Source organism: Caretta caretta, chromosome 3 (genome assembly GCF_965140235.1).
Source record: "Caretta caretta isolate rCarCar2 chromosome 3, rCarCar1.hap1, whole genome shotgun sequence".
NCBI lineage: Eukaryota > Metazoa > Chordata > Testudines > Cheloniidae > Caretta > Caretta caretta.
In genome coordinates this window covers 83,558,993-83,578,657 of record NC_134208.1, presented here as the reverse complement: position 1 = coordinate 83,578,657, position 19,665 = coordinate 83,558,993, and the positions used below count along the sequence as shown (strand labels likewise).

General features: G+C 46.9%; 1 protein-coding gene and 1 long non-coding RNA gene across 5 annotated transcripts in view; both read right to left on the bottom strand.

The window, feature by feature from the left end:
• Positions 1–4,377, bottom strand: part of AFG1L (AFG1 like ATPase) — a 135,545-nt gene extending 131,168 nt beyond the window's left edge. The window contains exon 1 of one of the 3 annotated variants that reach the window (XM_075126624.1): positions 4,121–4,377. In XM_075126624.1, coding sequence (XP_074982725.1) covers positions 4,121–4,205 — 85 coding nt within the window. In that variant the 5' untranslated portion in view covers positions 4,206–4,377. The other 2 variants (XM_048844860.2, XM_075126625.1) reach the window with 2 other exon arrangements.
• Positions 4,378–8,821: 4,444 nt separating this feature from the next.
• LOC125634996 (uncharacterized) lies at positions 8,822–16,396 on the bottom strand. Of its 2 annotated transcripts, XR_012667631.1 has the most exons (3): positions 12,988–16,396; positions 10,352–10,606; positions 8,822–10,173 (listed from the first exon to the last, which is right to left on the bottom strand). It is a non-coding gene; the product is annotated as an uncharacterized LOC125634996 (long non-coding RNA). The 2 variants fall into 2 exon arrangements; XR_007356110.2 differs by lacking the exon at positions 12,988–16,396 and having other exon boundaries at positions 10,352–11,234.
• Between the last annotated feature and the right edge of the window lie 3,269 nt (positions 16,397–19,665).

Sequence of the window (19,665 nt, the reverse complement as noted above, 5' to 3'; positions counted from 1 at the left end):
CATCCAAAATGGGACAGGGCGCAGTTCAGTCCTTTCCCCAAGCCGCCTTCCCCCATACCTGGGTCTCCCTTGCTCTCTGTCTTTTCCACACACTACATTGGGCAGCTCTGTCCCATTATGTGTGCAGGTTGCCTCATGGCAACCCAGTTGTGCACGCAAGGAGGGTTCATCTTTGTTCCTTTCTCCTTCCAGGGAAAACCTCTGCCTGGGGCAAATAAATCAAGGAACCGGATCAGAGAGCTTGTCAGGAATGGTCTAGATCAGTGGCTCTTAACCTGGGGTGCATGCACCCCCTGGGGGTGGGAGATGTCTTTTCTGGGGGTGCGAGACGTGCCAGATTTTTTTAGAAGGTAAATCATCGAAAACACAAATTAAGCACAGGCCCATAAGTACAACTACTTTGTTTCATCAAACCTATATATTTATTAACTTTATACATTTTTTAACGATTACTGTAACATACAAACAAAAAAATATATCTAGGTTTAAAGAACTGACCTACTTCAACAATTTTTCATAAGGGCTGTGAGAACATATTTTGAGAACCAAAGGGGTGCAGGCTGCAGTAAAGGTTAAGAACCACTGGTCTAGATAATACTTAGTCCTGCAATGAGTGCAGGGGACTGGAATAGAGGACCTCTCGAGGTCCCTTCCAGTCCTACGATTCTATATCCATGAAGAGATGTCAGAGAGACAGGCTGAGATTTTAGTTGAACAGATGGAGAGAGGTCCAGAGTAGAGAGGTAGGTCTGCATAAAGATGGTAGTTGAATTTGTGTTTGTGGCTAAGATTACACAGAAATAAGGTGTAAAGGAAGAGAAAGGAACCAAGAACAAAGCCCTGTGGAATCTCAGACTGAAAGTTGCAGAGGGTGGTGGTGCGGGCAGGGAGGGAGAGAGCAGGGGGAAGGATCCTCTGAAGGACAGACTGAAGGAGTGATTTCAGAGGCAGGAGGAGAACCAGGAAAGAACAGTCACAGAAGCCACAGGAGAACAAGAATCCAAGAAGAGCATGACTGACTATGTTAATATGGCTGACAAGTCAAGACAATTATGATGGAGTGCTGGGTTCTGAGCTTTGGCTAGGAAGAGGTCATTAGGGACTTTGCCAAGAGCAATTTCAGTTGAGTGAAAGGGACAGAACCAGGATTGGAGAATAGTCTCAGATAAAATTGGAAGAGAGCAACTCCAGACAATTATTGTAAACAGTGCATTCAGTGAACTCAGAGAAGAAAGGGGGAAGGGAGATGGGGCAGTAGTCAAACAGATGGGAAATACTAAAGCTTACTTGTATTGTGACAGGGAAAATCCAGAGGAAAGTGAGAGGTTAATGAGAAGAGTAAGGGAGGGGAGGAGAGTAGATGCAAGAGAGACAGGATGGGATGCCTACAGCATACAGAGGGGTTAGAATACATGGGGCCTTGCTCATAATGCTTTCCGCTCGGGCTAAAACTGGTAGGTATAAAAAAGTATAACCCAACATCATCTTCATTCTGTTTCATTCTGAAAGGAGATTCACACGTGATCTCCTCTACTGCTATGGAAAAAAGGTACGAATAATAAGGAGGGGAAGAAAGAATTAAACCTCTGCTTGTGGTACATATTACCCCTGTGGCTCAACAAAAGAAGCAAAATGAAATTAACAGGAATACAGTCAGTTACACCTGACTGCTGCTTCCCCCAGGCCCGGTTGCAGAAATACTGGAAGTCAAAGCACAGATGCAGCAGAAAAGAAAAAAATGCTAAAATGGGATGGGTTGTAGGAACAAACAGAGGCTTGAAGAACAAATGTGGAGACTACAGAAATTTGGCATACAAAGCACCACTTGGTCCATCACATATCTGCACAAAAAATGTTCATAATGATGCAAAGGTAATCAAACTGTTTGCATTAGATTTCCTTTCAGCAAAGCTAACCGTTGTATGGTCTTCCACTATGCCAGTCTTCACTTGTGCAATGTGGACAGAAATTGCTGGTGTAATAACACCAGCCAAGCAAAGAGTCTACTTTCCCACAGTGCACTGATCATTACTTAGGTGGTCTGCCTGCTCTATTTTCTTTATGGCAATACACAGAGTCATGTTTGCAGGAAGCAACATACTGAACAAGTCATACTGCACACACTGCAGCTCATTTGCATATTATTTCACAGCAATCAACTTCAAGTATCTACTATAAGAGGACTTCTCCCCATGAAGATATTCACAAATCATGATCAAATCATTTCTTAAGCTTCTCTTGGTTAAGTTAAACGGAGTTAAACTTCTTACGATTCTCACTGTAAAGCATGTTTTCCAGACTTCAAACCATTCTCATAGCTCTTTTCTGAACTCTTCCCTATTTTTCACAAGCACTGGATACAATATTCCACTAATGCTGTTTGCAAAGGTAATACTACCTCCCTTCTATTCAATCTTCCCCTGCCTATACATCCAAGGACCATGTTGGCCCCCTTAACCAAAGCATAATACTGTGGGAAGTCATGTTCAGTTGGTTTGCCTACCATGATTTCTAAGTCCTTTTCAGAATCAATTCCTTCCAGAATACAATCCCCTATCCCATAAATTTGATCTATCTTCTTTGTTCCTACATATATGTTACATTTGACTGTATACCTACACATGCTATTCATAGGAGCCCAGTTTATCAAACAGTTTACAGATTACTCTGTAAAACTGACCTGTCCTTATTCTTATTCATTACTCCGCTATTTAGTTACCAGCTTCTGTTCTCCAAATTCAACAGAGGGTGATGAAGAGTGCAGTTCCTCATCTCCTGCGGCAGCCCCAGCTGGTGATCAATCTGTGGCTCACTGGTCAATAGTCTCACTTTGACAACCTACCCATAGTTTGTTAGACCTGAACTTGCAGTTGGCAAACTATGAGGACTTACAGAGCTGGAGGCTTTACTGGCATGGAGGGAGAGGGGAAGGTACAAAACAGCAGGAAGCAGAGAATGCAGCCTCACTTAATGATCCATAATTGGATCCAGACCTGCAAAGGTATAGTAGGGGGATCAAGACAAGGGAGGCCCATGGCTGAGCCATTTCTAGGGAGGAGCGCTAAAGACGATAGGGCGAAGAGCAGAGAGGAGACTCAACCAGTGAACCAAGGATGCTTGCCAGCAGAGGGAACTGTCAACTCTGACAGCTATTGATTATGTCAGTGGGAGGTGACCATACTAGCATTCAGTTGATTGAGATGCCATCAGGGTCTTACCTCTACAAATTACAGGGGTAACTCAATGATTGCGGCTGCCCTGATAATCAGCTGAAGCATTTGTGTTTGGACACACGTGTATTTCAATCAATTGCGGGGGAGCAACTGGTGTTTATGCTAGTAAATTTCTCCAGTAGAGAGGAGGACTCCGAACATATGAGTTTAGGAAAAGGGACCTCATCTCCTTATACGTCTGGGGCTTGGAAAATGTCCTCGCCCACATGCCAGAAAACTTCCCCTGGCAAGCAGGTGAGGGCAGGTACACGTAGCCATAATGGGACACTGAGCGAGAAACGTGGTTTGTTCCTTGGGAGCAGGGCTACAGCTGCCCACCAAGTGTCAGTTACACAGAGGCTCATTCTTTCCACTGCCGGGGGAAGGAGACACTGTCCTTTGCTCCTGGCTCTCTCTTTCCTTCTTGCACCAAGGAGTGAGCTGAGCCTCCCCGCCATTCTGCTGCTGCCTGCGGGTAGCTCCGTGAAGCGTATGCGTATCTGAGCAACTTACCTGCTGCTCAGACAAGGGAGAAGAAGCCCCCGACCCCACTTCCGTCCCAGCAGCCGCGGGGTGGGCAGAGGGCAGCGCCGCTCGCTTTACTCCCAGTCGCAGGGAAGGGAGCGCCGGGCGCCCCAAGCCTATCAGACCCCCAGAGCCAGGGGAGCGAGCAGCAGGGACACACCGCAGCGCTTCTTCTCCCTCCAGCCCTGGCGGGGGAAGGCCCACGTGGGGGTGCCCAGTGCCTGGGGGGACCCCGCGCAGAGCATCACAGCGCGGGGCACCCCCGGCCCATCAGCCTCCCCGGCGATACGGGCAGAGCCGGCGCTGGCCCGGGCCCCCCAGGGGCGAGGCGGCGCCGCCTGCACCCAGCCCGGGCTCCCCCGCCCTTTGCGGCCGGCACTGACCTCTCTGCTGGGCCGCGGCCCGAGCCGGCAGCAGGCGGGCTGCGTGTCTGGCAGCGGTAACCAAGGGCGACACGGGCGCCGCCATCTTCCCGGCAGAGTCGGTCCTCCCCCGCCCTTCTAAGTAACTTCACTCAGAGCCTGGAGGAGAAGCGGCCAGAGCCGTCCCCCGGCCGGGTCGCTGCCGCCGTGCGTGACACGCCCTCTGCGCGCGGCAGAGCCCGAGCTCGGCCCCACCCTCTCTCCCTCCGTTCGGGGCCGAACCGCATCCCGCAGGGCCTACAAGCCCCAGCATGCAACGCGCCACCTCCGCCCGCCAAGCGACCGGGAGCGATGCGTGCTGGGAAATGTAGTTTATTCTGGGCTGCAGGAGGAGCTGGGCGGGCAGCTCCTTCGTGGCTGGGCCCGAGGTGAGGCGCGTCCCTGGGGGGCTCATGGGCAGCCTTCTGCCCGTGCATTTGCTCAGTTACCCCTAGGAGGCTGGGACTGGTTCGGCTCACGTTGACTGAGGATGTCTGCCTGTTGCCCCGGCAGGAGAAGTGGTGTGTGTGATTTTACCAGGTTCCTCTGTCTCAGAGGGGGATTTTTCATGCCCCTCTGACTCCTCAACAGGGAAGAAGGCTGGTCTTGTAGGGAAGGTTAAGGATGTGGATGTGGTACAGCTGGGTTCAGTTTCCGTTCTGCCACATCCTTCCTGAATAATGTTAGGCAAGTCACTTAACCTCTCCAGGGTCTGGGTGACTGATCCCTGCGCTGGCTGGCTCTAGGGACAGAATGGGACGTTGCTTGTGTTTCCCTTGCTCAGGGGATGAAGATGTAGACTAGGGTAGCCCTGAGACCTCTCACTTGCACTTCATGCTGCTGGAGCTCCCGTGGGACTTGTGGCAGTGAGGGACGCTTAGGGTAGGGTGCAGATCTGCCTCAGCCATGCCTCTAGTCCCCACCGCTGCCATATGCTAGGGCAACTGGTAAAGGCAGAGGAGTAAGTGGTAATGTAGTGTAGCATGTGCTGATTTGTCATTAAGTAGAAGGGTGAAACAAGCATATTGTATGTGCAGAGAGGTCAAAAAGGAAATGTACAAAACAAAGTAAAAGAAGGGTGTAAAATAAAGCAAGCCTCAGCCACTGATTATTTGCAGTTCCTACTTAAACCCCTTATCTCACTTGGCATAAACTGTACTCATTCTACAAACCTACTGAGTGCCAGATTGGTGCAATTTACACTACTTTACCACATGTATCCACTTACTCCAATTTTTTTTTAAACTTACATGCTGCATATAATTTACACCATGGTTTACAACACTACTGGATTTGATTCAGAGACTTCCATGGAAGTAGCAACTGCTTCCCTCAAGTGTGCCCCAAATTGAATGTGAGCTTCTTTCGGTAACGCAGATTGTTGCAGCTTTGCTTCAGCATAGTGAATTTATGAAGGATCTTTGCAGTTAATTTACATTTCTTGGTGTTGGTCAGCTTATGGGGTTGTTTTTTTTCAATTATGTAGATTTTGTAACTGAAAGTGAAAGGCTAATACTTCTGGCTAGAGCAAGATCTGGGGCACAGAGATGCTGTGCCTCCATTTGCATGCCAGTACACTTTGATGTTGAACAGTAACATCCCAACATTTTCAGTGGGGAGCACATTTTGCTGGTTTTAAGGCAAGATACAGGGACTTGAGCATAAGGAGTCTCTTTCCCTGGTGTAGTCAGGTCAGAAAACCTATCTCATACTCAAGAGAGCATGAGGGTAGGGGATGGCCTACTTCCCTAGCTTGGTATGGCCAATTCCCCAGTCAGCTAATGTGGGCTATCGTCTGCAGCCTGTAGTACAGGGGTGGGCAAACTTTTTGACCTAAGGGCACATCCGGGTTGCAAAACTGTATGAAGGGCTATGTAGGGAAGGCTGTGCCTCCCCAAACAGCCTGGCCCCCATCCCCTATCTGCCCTCTCCCACTTCCCACCCCCTGACTACCCCCCTCTGAACTCCCGACCCATCCAACTCCCCCTGCTCCTTGTCCCCTTACCGTCCCCCCGGGACCCTACCCCCTATCCAACCCCCCTTGCTCTCTGTCCCCTGACTGTCCCAACCCCTATCCACACCCCCGCCCCTTGACAGGCCCCCCGGGACTCCCACGCCTATCCAACACCCCTGTTCTCATTCCCTGACTGCCCTGACCCCTATCCACACCCCTGCTCCTAACTGCCCCCCCAGGACCCCACCCGCTATCTAACCCCCCCTGCTCCCCATACCCTGACTGCTCCCCCCCAGAACCTTCGCCCCATCCAACCTCCCCCTGTTCCCTGTCCAACCTCCCTGCCTCCTTACCATGATGGAGCCAGCTACGCCGCCACGCTGCCTGGCAGGAGCTTGCAGCCCCACCGCCCGGCCAGAGCCAGCCAGGCCGCCGCATTGCCCGGCAGGAGCAGTAGGCGAGAGCGCTGACGGTGTGGCAAGCTGAGGCTGCGGGGGAGGAAGGACAGTAGGGGAGGGACCAGGGGCTAGCCTCCCCGGGCGGGAGCTCAAGGGCCGGGCAGGTGCCGTGAGCCGGATGCGGCCCACAGGCCATAGTTTGCCCACCTCTGCTATAGTAGCTTGGTATACATCCTACTATTTTTGTCCAAAGGAACAACAGTGGGTGTCCCACCATGCAGTGCTGCTGCCAGCCCTGATAATTCTTGTGCTTCACCAGTAAAATGGCACTAGCAATTACTGCATTGTTAGTATTTCTCTGCTCCACGTCCCATCCCCACAACTGCTACTCCACCCAGAAAGACCAGATTTTCAACCACTAGTTTCTACTGCCATCTCATCTTTTAATGGCCTCCACAGCAGCCAACACAAACATAAACAAGTTTCAAAGCTTATCATCACATATGGCAGCTCCTCCCATAGTCTGTTGCCTGTAACCATTACACTGAGACCACATCTGCACTATAGAATTATGTCGACTTAAGTTATCTTGGTGTTAAGCCGCCGCAGATATTACATCGCTTGTGCATCTCCACACTATGCTCCTTGTGTCAGCAGTGCATGTCCTCACTAGGAGTGCTTGTATCAATGCAGAGAGCAGTGTACTGTGGGTAGCTATCCAACTGTGCAACTTGCCACCATGTAGCACTGGGTGTTTTGAGAAGGTTTTGCAATGCCTCATGGGACTGAAACGAGTTGCACAGTGGTGACTGGGAGCACGGGTTCAATTTTATATAATGCAATGTTCTCCATCCCATAATGTTTCACTCCTCTTTTCAAAATCACTCGCACAAACCTGCGCATCCCTCCTTGCTGTCCGCCATCTGTGACAGAAGTATGGATCCTGCACAGCTCTGCACTACTGTGATAAGCATTGTAAGCATGGGCTGCCTGATCCTGCAGTATTTGCAGAGTGACAAGAGAAGGCGCAGAAAACATGATGATTCTTTGGAGGCTTGATTGCTGTGGGACATAGAAACTATCCAAGGTTGTTGGCAATTTTCATGGAGCAGCTTCAGATGATGGAGCACCAGTTCTGGGCCTAAGAAACATGCACTAATTGATGGGATCACATTGTGATGCAGGTTTAGGATGATGAGCACTGGATGCAGAACTTTTGGATGGGCAAGGCCATATTCCTGGATCTCTGTGCAGAGCTCATCCCAGCCTGCCCGCACAGCCATACCAAAATGAGATCCACACTGACAGTGGAGAAGCAAGTGGGAATTGTTCTGTGGAAACTTGCAATGCAATTTGAAGTTGGGAAATCCTCTGTGGGGGTTTTTGTAATGCAAATGTGCAGGGTCATTAATCACCTTCTGCTATGAAGGACTGTGATTCTGGGCAATATGCAGGACATAGTGGATGGCTTTGCATCAGTAGAGTTCCCAAACTGTAGTGGAGCAATAGATGGCATGCACATCCCCATTTTGACACCAGACCACCTTGCCACAGAGTACATCAACAGAAAGGGCTACTTTTCTATGGTAATGCAAGCTTTGTGGGATCACCGGGAATGCTTTACTGACATCATTGTGGGCTGGTCAGGGAAGGTGCATGATACACACATCTTTAAGAACACAGGACTGTTCAGAAAGCTGAAAACAGGGACTTTCTTTCCCGACTGGTGGATTACCATTGGCAATGTTGAAATGCCAATGTGATCCTGGGAGACCCAGCCTACCCCTTGCTCCTATGGCTTATGAAGCCATACAGAAGCCACCTCAACAGCACCAAGGACTGCTTCAACTACAGGCTCAACATGTGCAGAATAGCGGTTGAATGTGTCTTTTGTTGGTTGAAGGGTCGCTGGCGCTGTCTACGCACAAGCTTGAACCTCAGTGAAAAAAATATTCCAAGGGATATAGCTGGTTGCTGTGTCCTGCATAATATATGTGAAGAAAAGGGGGAAAAGTTTCTGCTGGGGTGGAGGGCACAGGTGGAGTGGCTGTCTGGTGATTTTGAGCAGCTGGACACCAGGACTATCAGAAGGACTCAGTGCAGAGTTATATGGCTCAGGAAGGCTTTGAAAGACCATTTTAATAGTGAACCAGAGTAGTGAGTTGCTGTAGTTTGCTCTACCTGTCTTTGGTCTTTTGCAGCCCTGTATGAACCCTTTGGTGAATGCTGTGTGTATAATAATATAACATTGCCAAAGCACCTTTTAATACTGTCTGTAAATGATGTCAGCCCCAGCCAGCATGTGTTGTGAACAAATAAAGATGAACTAGGTTTCCATAAACAGACTTTTATTCCATAACAATGCAAATAGAAAAATATTTATAACTTAATAAAACTTCATAAGTTCTTTTTCCGTAATTTATTAAGGGAAAGAACAGTCATTTCCATTTCAGGTCAGTGTATTGGTGGCTGTGCATATCTTTAATGTCACCTGGGGTAGAGTGGTAGGTGTAGTAGGGAGAGAGCCTGAGATATAAGCTCTTGTATTAGAGGCCTAAGCTACAGTAGTGGGCAAGCTTTGCTGATGTAAAGCAAAGTTAGAAAAACTCAGGCTGTGAGCAAACATCAGGCTCTGCCTCCTTGCAAGTTCACAGAATCTGTCAAGAACAGGGCTGATATTGCAGAAACACATATTCTTACGAAGTACTAGGCACAGAGTACTCATGCAAACACATTCCAGAAGATTGGTACCAGAACATCCCAATATCAAGGATGGGACAAAAACATTCCCCCAGGATAATAGGAACACACAGACGCCTCCTAAAAGATAAGGTCAGGATGACAATGTGATGAATAAAGATGTTTTGATCAAACCCACATGTACAAGGAGATGGGTAATAACTAGCCACGTCAAGGGGCAGTAACTAACTATGTCAGAGGGGCAGTATGTAACTTGTTTCTACAGTATGTAACTTGATAGAAACAAGAAGTATCTCTGAGAGTGTCTTGGTCCAGCCGAGGGGGGAATGGAAAGTCCCACCATTCACTGAGCTGCATCCATTGTCATGGGCATACATGCCTTAGTATCCTCATAGAGTGTGCCAGGTGCTATTTCCGTGCTTTGTCAACAATAAACCTGGCTAGGTGCCTTCGTGCCTTAATGGATCTTGTGGTCATTGGGCAGTTCGCTTGAGGTCTGCTGTGCTGGCTGTCTGCACAGAGCTGGGGCAGCACACAGAGAACACACACACACACACAGCTGAACATCTAACCACAGTAGAGATAGTACAGCAGCCCCTGATGCCACGAGGAATGTTGAGAGGAGGTGTAGGGAGGTCCTGATATGAAGCTCTTTATGGGCTGCAGAGGGAGGCGAGCATGGGATTGTTGAACCTTCAGGTCCACCAGAGTCGGCAGCATGTCTGTTTGCTGCCTGAGAAGTGCAAGAATCTCCTGCTGCACATTCCTCTTCTTTTCTTATGCCTGTCTCCTCTGCGCTCTGTCCCCATCCATACTGTCTGCAAGAGTGATCCTCCAAGCCCTGTGCTCATTATCTGAAGCAGCAGAGCCTTGCAGAATTTCTTGAAACATGTCATCCCGAGTCCTCTTCCTTCTTCTCCAAATTTGGCTCAGCCATTCTGCTGGTGTGGATGGAGAGACCCTCAAAGCCACATTTGCAGCAGCTGAAGATACAATACACAGAAATACTATTATCACTGTATTCGCGAGATAAATCAAAACCTATGATATTGAACTCACTCCCCTTGAGTCGCACAAGTTGTAAGCACTACATCCTCATTTCGCCTTAGGATTTATACAGCATAGTGGCAGTCACAGCACCAGTGTTATGGGGTCACTCACCATACTGGCACCTCCTGGTGGGAAGTTTGGGAATTTGCTCAGCCCCAGCAGATGTGCCCTCGGGTGGTGATGGCTCTCCCGTCCTCACCTCTGCCTGCAGACCCGTTAGGCTCCTTTCTCTCCGTGTCTGCTTCGTGCAGGGCTGTCCTTACGCAGCTACGTAGGGCACCTGAAAATTTGGGGCACCACTGGGTCTTAGTGTCCACCCATCAGCCTTTCCTATCCCTGTTCTGACCCTTCCTGCAGGCTCCGAGTCTGAAATGAAATGAAATGAAAATGAAAAGGCGTTCCAGGCTGCCAGACCTATTAGCACAACATTGAAACTGTTAAAGAGCCATTCAAGGGGTAATGAAGCCATTTAACAGGCATTTGCCAAACCCCAGGTATATACTGTCAGTTTCTTAATTTACTGACAAAAACAGTTGTGCATTACTGTAATATTTACTCAGAACATGTCAGTCTGCAGGACCTTAGTTAAAATTTGCTTTAAAAATATTTCAGTAGTGTGTTGGTGAAGATTATAAAATCACATCTCTAAAAAATCCTTGCATAGATTTTTAGATGCACAATCATCTTTAGCCTTAAATGCTTGGATCTTCAGACATTTTTTTTTAAAATAAATCCTTCAAAAGACCACCCTTATCTAAAATACACATTTTAATTACTATAGTAAAAAAAACTTGCTTCCAAAGTCTTTCTGTCCATCCCTTTCTCCCTTCACCCACTCTTATCCCTCTTACCCCCATTGAAGAGGTTCCTTAAAGGGACAATACCCCTTTCCTTCCAGATAGCTGGACAAAGAGTTTCCCTTTCTTCTGATTATCTGATGAACTAGTTTTAAGAGAACCCGCCGGAAAAATCAGTACCTTAGTAAGATATAAAATCCTTTGTTATGCCTAAATTTTTGGAGACATATTTTTTAAAGTTGGTGAAATTTCATAAATGTGTCTATTGTTATGGAGATCACACAAAGTAAATTAGTGTTCCCTTTCCTACAAGCAATGAACATTGTTATGAACATTCTAAACCTCTGTGACTGATTACTACATATTTAACTCACTGAAACAAAGACATTATTTTAATTAATCTGGAATGATTACTTTATGAAGGCTTTTAAAATATAAAATCATCTTAGAAATACTGATGAAGAAAATGTAAAACAGAGAAGAGCTGCATCATGTATTCCATAATATAGCAAGACAGCTGACTCACCCTTACTACTAGTGACAGGTTTCAGAGTAGCAGCCGTGTTAGTCTGTATTCGCAAAAAGAAAAGGAGTACTTGTGGCACCTTAGAGACTAACCAATTTATTTGAGCATAAGCTTTTGTGAGCTACAGCTCACTTCTACTAAGTTTTTGCAAATAAATGTCTGACAAACTTCAGGGCATATCAAAAACCCTGTGACTGACATTTTTTATACTCAAGTTTAGTGCTTGTAATTAGGTACCTTCTGCATGAAGGAGAGGGTATGGGGGTCTCTGCGGGGAACTGTGACTCTCTGCCACCGTGAGGCGGGCCAGGCATCTTATTATCCTTTGCTGCTTTGTCCCTCCCCGCCGCCAGGCTGCGAGCTCAGGCTGCAGTCGGGCATAGGAGCACCAGTTTAATAATACTGCATAGGGCCCCATAAATCCTAAGGACAGTCCTGGCTTCGTTGCACAGCCCTCCAGCTGTGTCAACATCTGGTTTCCCTTTCGGGGGACTCCTCTAACAAGAGTCCAGCCACTCCTCACAGCGGCTTGATGGTCCACAGCCAGGTCACTCCTTCCTTGCTAGCACCTACCCTTCCCCAGGTATTGGTCTCTCTGTAGCCCTCTAGGAAGGCAGTCTTCTCCCTAGGGCTTGCTGCAGCAGACTCATTCGCTCTGGTTTGCAGCTTCCTTTTAGATGATTGGCTGGTCCAGCTACAGCCCTAATTGTCTGAAGCCTCCACCCTAATTGACTGTTTCCCCTGCAGCCATTCCTTTGGCTGCCTACTGCTCACCCTCCCTAGGCTGGTTTTAACCTTCTCAGGGCCAGTGCGGGGCAGATGCCCCGTCACAACCAATCGTGGTGAGCATGGCCCTGGGGTGGGAGGTGAATTGGGAAAATGAGGGGGGATAATTCACAGGCATGAGTATGTGGCTATAGGGCAAGCAAAAATACTGCAATCGTTTTCCACAGATGGTAGTGATTTTAGCCGATATCTCACTCCTGAGGGTAATGGATGCTGAAAGGGAACAGCTTTGGCAGGCATCTGTCTGCTGTCTGGGATCATATGCTGCTAGCCTGTGTGCCGCAATGGTTCCTGCTGAAGTAATTGCTGAGTGGTGTGGAAAAGTGTCCTACCATGGTGAAAGAAATAAGGCAGCCCTCCCCAGAAACCTACAGCAGAGGATTGCAGACTACCTACAGGAAAGTTTCACTGAGATCTCTGTGGAGGATTCACAGGACATCCCAGTGCACATAAACCAATTGTTCCACAGGGCCCCCTCTGCCTAACTTTAGAGGTGGGGAGAGAAGCAGAGAGCAACTCTACCTCTCTTGTTTGTTTAACTACCTCTTCTAGCATAAGTAAAGAGAGTAAATCAAGAGATGTGTCCTGCTGTTTTGGGGGTTCCCTCCCTGTAATTTTAAAGCAAACAGCATACTTACCAGAGGTTCCTTCCCCTGCATCAGGCTTGTGCTGAAGTCAAAAACATGTCCTGGCTCATCGTGCAGCTGCACCCAATTGCCTGTTCCTCATACTCCTCCTCTTCTTCCTCCTCCTCACTGTTCACAGAAGGGGGTCCTCTGACTCAGGCTCCTTCAAAGTATCCTCACGGTTCTTGGAGGTGGTGGCAGGGTCTTGTCTGAGGATGGCATGCAGCTCTTTGTAAAAGTGGCAGGTCCGCAGTTCCACACCAGAGGGGGGGGAGGGATAACTCAGTGGTTTGAGCATTGGCCTGCTAAACTGAGGGTTGTGAGTTCAATCCTTGAGGGGGCCATTTAGGGATGTGGGGCAAAAATTGGGGATTGGTTCTGCTTTGAGCAGGGGGTTGGACTGGATGACCTCCTGAGGTCCCTTCCAACCCTGATACTCTATGATTGTTACCCTCCCTTGCCTTCTGGTACACCTGCCGCAGCTCCTTTGGCTTTCATGCAGCACTGCTGCCTGGTCCCTCTTGTAGCTCTTCTCCTCCGTGCCCCAAGCAACCTGCTTGTAGATGTCGACATTTATGTGGCTGAAGCTGAGCTGTGTCTGCACAGCCTCCCACAGACGCAGGAGATCCAGCACCTCCTGTGTATTCCAAACAGGAGTGTGTCTGCAGCGTATAGCCAGCATGGTCAGCTGAGCAGTTGTTAGATGAGCGCTCCAAGATGGGCAACCACAACCAGAAAATGGAGTTTCAAAAATTCACGGGGCTTTATAGGGGAGGGGTGGTTCCCTGCCAGCTGGTACCTAGGCAGCCGAGTTCACAGTGACCAGAGTGGTCAGAGTTGGGTATTGTGGAACAGCTCCCAGAGGCCACTAGCATGCAATGTGAGTAACGCAGTGTGTCAACCTACATTGACCTTGGCTCTGTACTGCTTGGGGAGGCGGTGTTAAGTCAATGTAATGGGGCAGCTACGTTGCCGGGAGAGAAATTTAAATGTAGATGCATAGATAGCTATGTCGATGTAAGCTGCCTTGCATCGACTTAACTGTGTAGCATAGACCAATGAGACATAACCATCATAAAAATGTGAGCAACATGGCACCTCACATGCTGCTTTTCCTTACTACCATTTATAGTAGCATGAAGGCCAGGTCCAAGTATCAGAGCACATGCCTACCTTTAATATAACTGTGACAGGTTGGTCTGCCCTCTTAAGGGTAGTGGTGCCTAATGGTCAGCTCACCCCATTGTGTGGCTTGGCCCTTTAAGGTTTGAAATGTCCTATATATTTAGGGACCTTGGGGTTATTGATAAAGTGGTCCTGGGAATAAGTGGTGCTTGGGAGAAAATCTTGACACTGTATCTTTAAAGGCCTGGGGCCTCTCCCCCAGGCAACTGAGCAGGGAGAAGGGAACCGCATAAATGCCTCCTGCTTCATAGTAGGACAGATGCCAGCAGGAGAAGCCTGAGGATTAATTGAGGAAAAGGGCTATCTGAGGAAGAAGCTGGCTAAATTATAACCCAGCTCCAGGAGGAGTACTGGGAAAACTAACAAAGTAAGCCACACTTTGTAGAAAAAATTAATAAATCAAACCCCACAAACGGGGTTCACGTTTTTGAATCAACTCAAGTCTGGTAACTGATTGAAAGAACCCAAGGGAGTGGTGAGTGAGATAAAGTGGGGTAGTACAAGGGGGCATGTTGGAGACACACTCACCCCTTGACAATATCCCATGGATACAGCTCATCAAATCTGAGCTGTAGTCGATGGATCTACATAAGGAGCCTTTGCAAATGAAGGAAAAGCATTTGCAACAGTAGCTCCCAATGGGTAAAACTTCCTGTGGTGGTTCAATCAACTTAGGTGCCACTGAGAAAATGCACTTCTTCCATGCCCTCTACCAATGCAAGAGCAATGTAATATCATCCAGCCAGAAAAGCTTCGCGGTGAAAGAAATTCCTCTAAATATGTTATAAGGGCAAAGAGAAGGTGGGTCAAGTTCAGAGGCGAGTCTAAGTAAATCTAGAGAAAGTCTAAGTTGAGGTAACTTACGTCTTTGTCACCCAAGTACAGACAAAGACTTAGACTTCCTTATATTTACTTACACCAATTTGCTGAGGTGTAAATAGGTTTAAAATAGTCTTACTGCATCTATAGAAATTTAGGTCTAAGGGTCTATGAAGAAGTCTAACTTACATCATCATACATGGAACTTCTGAATCTGCTGCAGTGAATTTGAGAGCCAGTAAGGCGGCTCCAGAGTGAAGACCTGCAAGGGGAAAGAGAAGTGTTGTCTTTCCATCTTAGATGGCCTCCTTATCATAGTATCTTTAATGTATTTATTCTCACAACACCCTGTGAAGTAGGGGAAATGCTATTATCCCCATTTTATAGACAGGGAACTGGGGTACAGAGACAATAAGTGATTTGCTCAAGGTCAGACAGAAAGTTTGTGGCAGAGCAGGGAACTGAACCTAGGTCTTCCCAGTGAATGCCTTAACCACTGAACCATCCTTGAGCTCATTGTCAAGCTCTACACCCTTCCAAGAATCTGCTTATTATATTTCTCTGGTCTGTCCTTCTCAGTCTATGTTAAATTTTCCAAGAGCTCTGAACTCTAGAGCAAGAGCCTTGTTTGGCCTCAGGAACACTATTCTTGGTGTGATTTATCTGATTCCATCCCCATGCTTCCTAGGAGATGGAGTTTGTCACAAAGAAAGCAGAACAGGAGTGGGACTCTCAACTGAGGGTAGCCAACTATTTGGATTCCAGCAGTCAAGAGAACTAGATAAAAAGGACAGTGGGAATGAAGGAAGGAACTAGATATAAAAGGACAATGGGAATGAATGAAGGAATCATCAACCATAATGTGTGCTTCTGGGTTATTTGCATAGCTAGCTGCTAGCCCCTTGCTCATCCTCCTTTGTTGGGGGGCATTGATCAGTGTTCACATCGCACTCGCCGTCAGTACCTGGCCCAAGCTGGGGAAGCTAATGATCCAACCTGCGGACCTAATTCAGTGATGAATCCTGGTCCCATGCCACCTGAGGCATGTTGAACATATGCTTAGAAGAAGTGGTCAGTGGGTTCATTGCAAAACTGACTTCCCCTCTTTTCTCTGTGTTGAAGTGTGGAGAGTGTCTGCAGTGCCCTCTGCAGGCTCTGCTGATTGTCCTTCCAGTTTAGCAGAAACACACCCAACAAGCAGATTTGAGCTTCAAGAGTGTTGCTCTCTGAGTACTTAGTGTGGGGGAAAAAGCTGAGATAATTTCACAATCTTCTCATCCGAGAAACATGTAGGAAATACTTTGGATTACCACAGAGACATCAGTTTTCACTGATATATACCTTTGTGACATCCATTTCCATAAATTACTTCTGAGGTAAATTTCTGCATTTCATGGAAAAGAGAAGTCATTTTCATTGAGCACTGCTCAATAATTTCTTCTTATAAGATTGTTTACAAGCTGTACTTTAGTGCCTTAGTTTGCATTTTTGCTAGAAAGCAAAATATGTCCTTAATGCAATTACTAATTTTTAAATAATTATTTTGATATTGAAAATACTAACAATGATTAAAATGTACTTTTGAACATACTATTTAAAAATTGTGTGGTTGCTCAAAACACATTTTCTGTGCTATATATACCTAGTTTAGTAGTGATCTAAAATGCCATTTTTATCACATCTTTAAAGAGTTGATTTTAGTGTATTTCCTTTCTACCCTGCCTTTACTGAGCAGTGATTGGTTTTGACTCATTCTTGTATGATACATACATCAACACCTGTGCCCATTTAGCAGTGAATTTCAGTACAAATCACAGGGACTTGAATAGACATCTCAAAAGAAGCATTACAATTGTAGCAATATTTTTAGAAACTCAAACAAGGAAATAAACAACTTCAGTAAAAGTAATTTAAATAACAAATAACTTATCTTTATAAACTGCTTCTCTCCTTGAGAACAAAGAATAAACAAGGAGACAAGCCTCTTTTCCTTCCATTATTAACTCAGATCACAATATGAATGGGTGAAATGTCAAGAATAATTGGAGCAAATCACAGCATAATCTTCAGCAAAAACATGTGATTTATTTAAATTGTCACTGCTTTTCTTAATAGATCCTCTGTTTAACCTTGTTATCCAAGACAGCATGTAAAAAAAGGCACACTTGGATTTGTTCTGAAATTGTCAGCTTAAAGGCATGTACTCTACTGTTGTGTTGTGAACCATAATCTAGGACACTTTCGTGTTATGAAACATCAATATATTGTATTGTGACCCTAAGATGCTACAATTACACTGGTGCATGCACCCCAAAACAGTATTTTTCCATTCATTTAAGAGTATTTTGCCATTCATGGTCATGGGGATTCTCTTGATTAAGACCATGTAATGGGTACTGTAATGAGAGATTTTGCTTTGAATGTTCTGAGATACCTTGCAGCACCTTAATACGTGCTTAATAAGACTTAATAGGCTTAAGGCTTAAGACTTAATAAGTCCAGGATACGAACCCTGGACTTCAGGAAAGCAGACTTTGACTCCCTCAGGGAACGGATGGCCAGGATCCCCTGGGGGACTAACTTGAAGGGGAAAGGAGTCCAGGAGAGCTGGCTGTATTTCAAGGAATCCCTGTTGAGGTTACAGGGACAAACCATCCCGATGAGTCAAAAGAATAGTAAATATGGCAGGCGACCAGCTTGGCTTAATGGTGAAATCCTAGTGGATCTTAAACATAAAAAAGAGGCTTACAAGAAGTGGAAGGTTGGACATATGACCAGGGAAGAGTATAAAAATATTGCTCGGGCATGTAGGAATGATATCAGGAGGGCCAAATCGCACCTGGAGCTGCAGCTAGCCAGAGATGTCAAGAGTAACAAGAAGGGTTTCTTCAGGTATGTTGGCAACAAGAAGAAAGCCAAGGAAAGTGTGGGCCCCTTACTGAATGAGGGAGGCAACCTAGTGACAGAGGATGTGGAAAAAGCTAATGTACTCAATGCTTTTTTTGCCTCTGTTTTCACTAACAAGGTCAGCTCCCAGACTGCTGCGCTGGGCATCGCAAAATGGGGAAGAGATGGCCAGCCCTCTGTGGAGATAGAGGTGGTTAGGGACTATTTAGAAAAGCTGGACGTGCACAAGTCCATGGGGCCGGACGAGTTGCATCCGAGAGTGCTGAAGGAACTGGCGGCTGTGATTGCAGAGCCATTGGCCATTATCTTTGAAAACTCGTGGCGAACAGGGGAAGTCCCGGATGACTGGAAAAAGGCTAATGTAGTGCCAATCTTTAAAAAAGGGAAGAAGGAGGATCCTGGGAACTACAGGCCAGTCAGCCTCACCTCAGTCCCTGGAAAAATCATGGAGCAGGTCCTCAAAGAATCAATCCTGAAGCACTTGCATGAGAGGAAAGTGATCAGGAACAGCCAGCATGGATTCACCAAGGGAAGGTCATGCCTGACTAATCTAATCGCCTTTTATGATGAGATTACTGGTTCTGTGGATGAAGGGAAAGCAGTGGATGTATTGTTTCTTGACTTTAGCAAAGCTTTTGACACGGTCTCCCACAGTATTCTTGTCAGCAAGTTAAGGAAGTATGGGCTGGAAGAATGCACTATAAGGTGGGTAGAAAGCTGGCTAGATTGTCGGGCTCAACGGGTAGTTATCAATGGCTCCATGTCTAGTTGGCAGCCGGTATCAAGTGGAGTGCCCCAAGGGTCGGTCCTGGGGCTGGTTTTGTTCAATATCTTCATAAATGATCTGGAGGATGGTGTGGATTGCACTCTCAGCAAATTTGCGGATGATACTAAACTGGGAGGAGTGGTAGATACGCTGGAGGGGAGGGATGGGATACAGAAGGACCTAGACAAATTGGAGGATTGGGCCAAAAGAAATCTGATGAGGTTCAATAGGGACTAGGGACCGAATGGCTAGGCAGCAGTTCTGCGGAAAAGGACCTAGGGGTGAAAGTGGACGAGAAGCTGGATATGAGTCAGCAGTGTGCCCTTGTTGCCAACAAGGCCAATGGCATTTTGGGATGTATAAGTAGGGGCATAGCGAGCAGATCGAGGGACGTGATCGTTCCCCTCTATTCGACATTGGTGAGGCCTCATCTGGAGTACTGTGTCCAGTTTTGGGCCCCACACTTCAAGAAGGATGTGGATAAATTGGAGAGAGTCCAGCGAAGGGCAACAAAAATGATTAGGGGTCTGGAACACATGAGTTATGAGGAGAGGCTGAGGGAGCTGGGATTGTTTAGCCTGCAGAAGAGAAGAATGAGAGGGGATTTGATAGCTGCTTTCAACTACCTGAAAGGGGGTTCCAAAGAGGATGGCTCTAGACTGTTCTCAGTGGTAGCAGATGACAGAACGAGGAGTAATGGTCTCAAGTTGCAGTGGGGGAGGTTTAGATTGGATATTAGGAAAAACTTTTTCACTAAGAGGGTGGTGAAACACTGGAATGCGTTACCTAGGGAGGTGGTAGAATCTCCTTCCTTAGAGGTTTTTAAGGTCAGGCTTGACAAAGCCCTGGCTGGGATGATTTGACTGGGATTTGGTCCTGCTTCGAGCAGGGGGTTGGACTAGATGACCTTCTGGGGTCCCTTCCAACCCTTATATTCTATGATTCTATGAATAGAAGCTTGCAGAAAAACCTTGGAGGGGGTTTAAAAACACCGTACAACTCACTTCTTCCCA